Here is an 8,660-nt window from a genome sequence, read left to right on the forward strand (position 1 = left end):
AAGAAGATTTAAATATTTACGACCTTTTCAATAAACTTTCTTTTGAAATCAAAATATAAATCAAACTTAATCTATATATTTTAATTTAACTTCTTAATACTATTATATTTTAAACAAATAGATAGGCAGAGACAAATTTTCGATTGATCATGGAACAACATACAAGTCCTATCACAAAAGGAAAAATGGGTTCCTCCATTATTTTAATGAACTAACTTGTGCTTGATTTAGAGGTGCAAAATGGGTTTGTTTTGTCCAGCCCAAGATTATAAGTTTGCTCATATTGAGGATGGGTTACGCAAATGCCCATGACTTGAGTTGGTCAGATTTGGGCTACATTTTTCTCTTTATAAATTTAGACACAGCCTAACCTACACTGTGTTTATAATTTCTCCACATATTTTTATTTTTTTAATTTCTCAACATATTTTTATTTTTTAAGAAGTACAGTATCATAAATTAAAAATTGTACAAATCATTTATTCTCAATATACACATAACTTTCTACAAAGTGTACACAAAAATGTACTCCCTCCATCCCATAGTAGATGTCACACTTGAGAGATGGCACGGAATTTTAGGAGATATTATTTTGTATGTTAAGTGGTGAGAGAAAATATAATTTTATAATTGATGTGAGAGGGAACTTTTTATAAAAGAGGAAATGTGACATTTTTTGTGGGACAAACTAAAAAGGAAAGTGTGACATCTATTATGGGACGGAGGGAGTACATATATATACTTGAACAATTAAAATGATGGTTTTTAGGTGGGTCGGCCGTGGGCTTAGTCTGGCTTCAAATGAGCTTGGATTTGAACTGAGGCCCAAGTTTAAAAAATAGCTTAATTACACCCGGCTTCAAACGAGTAGTTTTGCCCAAGTGTGCTTCATTTTTCGGAAAAACCTTTCCGTTGGCTATCAATGCTCCATCCATGCCCCGCCATTGTTTCCTGTAGGAAGTCCCATTGTACGGAGTCATACGTCTTTCGGAATTTAAGTTTACTTTGCTTTGTTTTTTTGATCCACAAAACTCTTCCATTGGCTATCAACAATCCATCCATGATATATCACTTGACATGGACTCTCTAGTTACTTGATAGTGTGAAATTGATATGAAAACAATTGAGTAATTAAACCATGTTAACGTGTGAAAAAATGTGTATTAGCCTGTGAAATTATATAATACGGGGGTGTTCGCTTGGCAAGATTAAATCTCATGATAAAATATGTATCATGTTTGGTTCATAAGATTGAACCCTTCAACTTAATCCTAGATGGATAGTCTCATGAAATTAGTCATAGCCTCCCCCTCCAACTAAAATAATCTCACAACTTAATCCTAGATGAATAGTCTCATGATATTAGTCATGACAACCGAACGCCACCTACATGTGTTTCATCATTTGTTACCGAAATGAGTTTCAACATTCGTGATCTAAATAGTGGAGTACACGAGTATTGGACTTTATTCCTACATACTGATCATTTATCGATATATATGAGATGTAGTAATATTGCGATCTTCGATCTTTGCACTTAGTTAGATATACACTTTTTAAAAGTAGATATGTTGAAACCGAGTCATTGCCTTCTTTTTTTATTGCAACTCTGAACTTTAAAGTTTTGAACAAAAATTAATTTAAACAATTATAATGAACCATTTCGAAAAATAGTAGTAACAAAAACACTTAAAACAATAATTTTTAATTTTTAATTGTGCTATACATTTTTAATTTGATCCAAAAGAATAACTAATACTTACAATTTCTCTCTCTATCTCCTTCATGTTTTTTTTTATCAATTTTGTAATATATATTTTCTATTATCAAGACTATTTTTGGTGAACAAGAAAAATGAAAATATATGTATTTTAGTATTTTTCATCAAAGATACCGTAACCTCATATGGAAGGGAAGATCATAGTATTAAAATGTGTATTTAATTTATAAGACTAATTCCTCACGACACGTTCCTATTGAGTTAGTTCAGCGAGTCAAATGAAAATAAAATTGTGCATGAATTATTAAGTTAATAATTGCACCGGAAAACCTAAATTAATTATGTCGATCTAGAACACGAAAACCACATGTTTCAAAATGTAGATACATTAAAATTTCCACAGTTGAATTGGTCAACAATTAGGCGCTTGTTCAAAGTTAGGTTTTTCTTTTAAGTATAGGTGGCAAAGAGTAGCAAACACTAAAGTCAATTGCAAGAAATCTCCACATACAATATTGTAATTTAATAGTAATATACTAGTAATAAAATAAAAAAGTGGTCGTAGCATTCCACACTATCCACACGACTAAACCAAGAAACTGCAGCCAACAAATTGGCTGCATTCAAATTCATAACCTGCATTCAAATTCATAACCGCGTTAATTACATTTGACCCACGTGTTCACTTGCTTTACTATTAATTGACTTCCAATTTAAAATTCCAATTTTATCACATGTTTAGTGCTTCAGTTTGTCAAGTTTTAACTATGAAACATATAGAAACTCCTCCGGTGTCTAACACAAAATACTCCCTCCGTCTTCTAATAATTGTTCACTTTGGTTCTGACACGGGTTTTAAGAAATGTAAAGCAAAGTAGGTGAAAAAGTAATGGAATATGGACCCCACTTTTGTATATTAGTTTTATAATAAAATATTAATAAAATGTGAGACCTACTAATCATTTATGATAAAAAGTTAAAGTGAACTGTTAATGAGAGACGGACAAAAATGGCAAAAGTGAACAATTAATACGGGAGGACGGAGGGAGTAATAAAGAGAATTGTCGACCTTAATTTTTGCACGATTATGTTATTACGTCTTCATCAATGTTCAACCCTGAAAAAATTTAAATTCAGACTTGGATTATCAAAAAAAGAGTGAACAATAGGATTAACAATTGCAGATTAATGAGCCGTCGGCAACATGAAGAAGGAAAGATTAAACCGCGGAATCATATAATTTTAATCCCGAATTAAATGGGGCCGTTGCTAATTAACTATAAATAAATATGGGGTGGCATATTATAGGTAGTTTGGTAGTAGTATAATTTTCGAGAAAAATGTTCATCTTAACACAACAGTAACCTTTAGATAATTGTGAGTGATATAGGGAGCATAATAAAACGAAAAATTAAACAATTTAAATATAATAATAGTACCAACCTTTCCTTTCGCTTCTGCAGAAACCTTTGCAGAGAAATTTTCCTTGATATGGGCAAATCTGCATATATCCATTCAAGTGGAGTATTTAAACAACTGAAAAACCTCTATTGAAATAGAATAAATATAGGATTAAAAAGCGAAACCAACCTCCGTTGAAAGATTCCAGCAAATTTGTTTCACCATTTGCGTTGGATTCCAAGTTTTCAGGCGATTTAGAAGGAAGCATTTCATCAGCCGCTTTGAGAATATCTTGTGCCTGTTCCGATCATAAATAAGAATTGAAACAAATAAATTTGAAGAATGTTAGGTATCTGTGAAAAAAGACGCACCTTGCGTGGAGAGACGTCAAATACAGAAACCATTCCATTGTAGAAAATGGTCATTGGAGCTCTATTCTCATCACCCCCACACCGCAGGCTGTGTAATTTTTGAAAAAGAATTAAATGCAGGAAATGAAATAAGGAAGAAAATTTATGGTTAGCTACCTAAGTTTAGGATCCAATTGAGGAGAATTAGGAATCGCAAAACCGCCATTCCCAATCACGCTCTTCACCACCTCCGGATTCATCTTCGTTATAACACCTTGTATATCTGCACATATACATATAGTATGAGAGAGAGAGAGAGAGAGAGATAAAAGGATACTATTAATAATATTTCTACAAACCTCGAAAACTTCTTCTGCGCTGAAAAACGGGGGCGGCAGAGGGCGGTGGGAGAGCAGTAGATCCTTTATTCATGGCGAAAAAATCAAGATCCAGAGATGAAGATTTGGCCATGGCTAAATTTATGTATTTCTGTTTGATTTAGATGAGATAGAGAGAGAAGGTGGGAGATGGTGATTCATTCACGTAATGGCATATGCTTCGATGTGCATATCCATATTTATATTTGTACACACGGGGAAAATGAGACTTCAGTGTTGTACTTTGTTTTTATTTAATACTCATATTCTTCTGTGGTTGATGGGTTGGTATCGCCGTTTACTTTTGGGCTAATTCGTGCCCTTTTTGTCATTACAATACCACCAATGTACACCACCACATGTGCCTTCATTATTGTTTGGAGAAATTCATTTTACTCTAGTATTAATTATATACGAAATTCTCCCAGAAGTACCAGGAAGGTTCTTCTTGTGAGAGGGAGATAGTGAGATTTTTCAATGAAACGGGAAAAATAAATATTATGGTCCGTCACAATGTTGGTTCTACTGATTACAAGAGATAAAAGCCGGACGTAATACAACCCAAAAGAAGGAATACAAGAAACGAAACTGAACTGAATTACAATGAAACAAATAAACCGTGAATGTTTAGCCGAGTCGAGGAGGCCTCTTCCCGCAAGACGAGATACGCCCCGGTAGTGCTCTTCGGTTTGGCGTTTCGTCCCCAAAGGTAAAATGACTACGTCTCTTTTGATGCAGCACCGCAATCAGTAGAGCTCCGGCGAACTGGATGGAGGAGAGGGCAGAGTTTCGACAGAAAGACAATGCAGAGAGGGAGAGAGCTTATGATGCAGAGAATGCTTGGAATTGTGTGTCCTAATGCAGTGGTATGGCTAGCCTATTTATAGGCCAAGCCACCATGCAGGGTCAACCGAGCCATGAAGGCTCATCATGGCAGATTCGTAACCGACGTCGGTTACGAGCGTGTGGCAGGCGTGTGCCTTTCGCATGTGGAGCGTGTGGATTTCTCGCGTGGCAGCCGTGACTGTGCCTCGCTTGACGACGTGTCAAGCCACTTGGATTGCTGACTCGGCGGTGGTCCAAAAAGAATAGTTTGGGCCAAGCCCCAAGCCCAAAGACCACCCAAAGACCAATTGCCAAGTCCAAGTCCAAGTCCAAGCCCAAGCCCAAGATCGAGATCGGGATCGGGCCCAGGCCCGGGGCCCGCGACCGCGAGCGCGAGCACGGGCTCGGGCTGGCGGGCGGCGGCGGCGGCGCGCGCGTGTGCGCGCGTGTGGGCTCTTTCACCCATCTTGGTCCACTATAATTATTAAGTAACATAAAGTCACTTAATTTATACACATTAAAAGATGTGTTAATCCTCCAATGTGGGATAATTAACACTAGTTAATTATTCCCTAAGCTCCAACTCCAAGCTTTAATAAAAGCTAATTATGCCCAACTTTAATCCACTATTTCTCACTCACCGGAAATCGGATTTGAGAAAGTGAATATACTACATTTATCTACATAAAATGTAGATCGACGCTATGTCATTTAATTTCACAAAATTAAATGTCTCGTCACATTTATTATTTGGTCAAAATCCATTGACCGGGCATATTTAATACCATGATTTCTACAATCTCCCACATGAGTGGAAATAGCCGAATGCATATGCATGCAGACACAAGCTCAACCCTCGAGAGGTATATAAGCATAAGGATAGGTAGTTGTTGACTTTGAACCCTCCATAGTCGACACCATCGGATACACAGGCGGCTTAGTAGCGCGATGCTTTGAACTAATCCCCCACGGCGTGCACCGAGACAATGGTGTTAACGGTTAAACACCTCAACCTCATCCGTTCTCACGTTTTGTGTCCATTGCGGTCTTGGACACCACTTTGGATTCATAAGTGCATTTTTTATGAAGCGACCACACTTCGCACTTACATAGGTGATTCTTAGTCAAGTACCTTGCCATACTTGGTCTCTTTGAGAATTCCATCTCTTTGAGATCCTTAAGAACCATTAAAAGTCATAGACTTAGCCTTTACCACTAGGCAAGCTCTCCAACACTCTATTGCTCTCTAGGGAATAGATATAGTTGAGTGTTTCTCATGAACTCTCATAGCTTAGTTGTCCCTTTGAACCAAGTTCTTGGGATCTCCAGTCATCATGGTTGGGTTACCACTGTGATAGTTCTTTTAGTTTGTGGATTTCAAACTCATTCCCTCTAGCAACTTATTCATTTGATCACGGTTTAACCCTTTGGTTAGCGGATCCGCTAGATTATCTATTGACTTCACATAGTCAATTGTAATCACCCCTGTTGTGATCAAATGTCTCACGGTGTTATGTCGTCGACGTATATGTCGAGACTTACCGTTATAGAAGCCATTGTTTGCCCTTCCAATAGCTGCTTGGCTATCGCAGTGGATCAGCACTGGTGGCATAGACCAACATGGAATGTCTTCAAGGAAGTTCTTAAGCCACTCGGCTTCCTCACCAGCCTTATCCAAGGCAATGAACTCCGATTCCATTGTTGATCGGGCTATACAGGTCTATTTTGTGGATTTCCACGATACAGCACCACCCCCAATAGTAAAGACATATCCACTTGTTGAAAGTGAGTCTCTATTATCGGATATCCAATTGGCATCACAGTACCCTTCAAGTACCGGGGGGTATCTCAAGAAGTGTAGCCCAAGATTTTGAGTGTGTTTTAAATATCTCAAAACCCTCACAAGAGCTCTCCAATGCTCTTTGTTTGGATTGCTCGTGTAACGACTTAACTTGTTCACGGCACAAGCAATGTCAGGTCGAGTGCAATTAGTCAAGTACATAATGCACCCGATGACCCGTGCATACTCTTCTTGTGCAACGGGCTCGCCTTTGTTTTTGCTCAAGTGAACGTCGAGTTCAATTGGAGTCTTAACCGGCGTGCCATCATAGGCTTTGAATTTATTCAATATCTTCTCAACATAATGTGATTGTGTTAAGATGATTCCATCATTCGTTCTTAGAATCTTCATTCCAAGAATTACATCGGCTAGACACATGTCTTTCATGTCAAAGTTTCTCTTTAACATGGCCTTTGTATCGTTAATTACTTGAGTGTTGCTACCCAAGATTAACATATCATCAACGTAGAGACACACTATAACATGACCGTTATTAGTGCTCTTGATGTAGACACATTTGTCAAACTCGTTGATTTTAAACCCATTTGATAACATCACATTATCAAACTTCAAGTGCCATTGCAATGGCGCTTGTTTCAATCCATATAGGGACTTTACGAGCTTGCATACCTTTTTCTCTTGTCCAGGTACTACAAACCCTTCTGGTTGTTCCATATAGATTTCATCTTCTAGTTCACCATTTAGAAACGCGGTCTTTACATCCATTTGATGAATCTCAAGATTGTGCAATGCAGCAATAGCGAGAAGCACTCGTATAGATGTAATCCTTGTTACAAGTGAATAGGTATCGAAGAAGTCATGTCCTTCCTTTTGTTACTACTAATCGGGCTTTATACTTATCAACTGTTCCATCGGCCTTAAACTTTCTTTTAAGAACCCATTTGCATCCTAAAGGTTTAGCACCTTCGGGCAAATCAACCAACACCCATGTGTGGTTTAGCAAAATTGAATCAATTTCGCTTTGAACAACTTCTCTCCAATGCAGCCCGTCTAGGCCAGCAAAGGCTACTTTTATCGATGTTGGTTCTTCATCCAACATGAAAGCAATGTAGTCAGGACCAAAAGTTTTTGGTGTTCTGACTCTATTACCACGTCTTAGTACTGTATCTTTTGGATCGGGCTTTGCACGCTTGCGCGATTCAGGTTCCGCATCTGCTGATTTAGAACTAGTGGCTTTTTCTTCCACTTGTTTAGAACTAGTGGCTTCTTCAATTCTTGTCTCAGAATTGGTTGAGACTTTTTCCTTGTCTTTGCAAGGAAACGTATTTTCGAGAAATACAGCATTCCTCGACTCAATTGTTGTTCCTACTGTGATAGTCGATATTTCAGACTTGTGAACAACAAATCGATATGCACTACTGTTAAGTGCATATCCAATGAAGATGCAATCAACCGTCTTAGGTCCGATTGTAACTTCTTTGGGCGGAGGAACCATCACCTTTGCCAAACACCCCCACACTTTGAGGTATTTGTAGGATGGCTTCCTTCCATTCCACAACTCATAAGGAGTGACATCTTTTCCTTTGAGAGGGATCTTATTCAAGATATAGTTGGCTGTCAAAACAGCTTCCCCCCACATGTTATGTGGTAATCCTGAAGTTAGAAGCAGTGCATTCATCATCTCTTTTAGAGTTCGATTTTTGCGTTCTGCAACACCATTAGATTGTGGTGAATATGGAGCAGTTGTTTGATGAATTATACCACTTGCGTTGCATAACTCCTCAAACGGGGCTACATATTCGCCTCCTCTATCGCTTCGAATCATTTTGATTTTACAACCAAGTTGATTCTCAACCTCGTTCTTATAATTTTTGAACGCTTCTATTGCTTCATCTTTACTTCTTAAAAGGTAAATGTAGCAATACCTTGTGCAATCATCTATGAAAGTGATAAAGTACTTTTTACCACCTCTTGTTTGCACCATCTTTAAATCACATACATCCGTGTGAATTAATTCAAGGGGTTTTGTGCTTCGTTCAACCGAGTGAAACGACAACTTAGTCATTTTTGCTTCAAGACAAATTTCACATTTATCTTGGGTATCCAATTCATTAGCCTTTAGTAAATCTAAATTCACTAATCTTTTAATAGCTTTTGAATTCACATGTCCCAATCTACAATGCCAC

The 8,660-nt window shown here is 37.7% G+C and overlaps 1 protein-coding gene across 5 annotated transcripts; it reads right to left on the reverse strand.

Annotated features, from left to right (window-relative positions):
- Positions 1–2,147: 2,147 nt before the first annotated feature.
- LOC121797405 (protein TIFY 9-like) lies at positions 2,148–4,041 on the reverse strand. 5 transcript variants are annotated; one of them, XM_042196158.1, is made up of 7 exons: positions 3,831–4,040; positions 3,649–3,754; positions 3,493–3,580; positions 3,311–3,419; positions 3,164–3,221; positions 2,790–2,837; positions 2,148–2,356 (listed from the first exon to the last, which is right to left on the reverse strand). In XM_042196158.1, exons 1-6 carry the CDS (start codon positions 3,940–3,942, stop codon positions 2,825–2,827), a joined length of 486 nt encoding a protein of 161 aa, XP_042052092.1. In that variant the 5' UTR covers positions 3,943–4,040; the 3' UTR covers positions 2,148–2,356; positions 2,790–2,824. The 5 variants fall into 5 exon arrangements, 4 of the variants coding, with proteins under 4 accessions (XP_042052092.1, XP_042052093.1, XP_042052091.1 ...); XR_006049839.1 differs by having other exon boundaries at positions 2,790–3,221; positions 3,831–4,041; XM_042196159.1 differs by lacking the exon at positions 2,790–2,837 and having other exon boundaries at positions 3,831–4,037.
- Positions 4,042–8,660: the final 4,619 nt, after the last annotated feature.

Source organism: Salvia splendens, chromosome 3, assembly GCF_004379255.2.
Source record: "Salvia splendens isolate huo1 chromosome 3, SspV2, whole genome shotgun sequence".
NCBI lineage: Eukaryota > Viridiplantae > Streptophyta > Magnoliopsida > Lamiales > Lamiaceae > Salvia > Salvia splendens.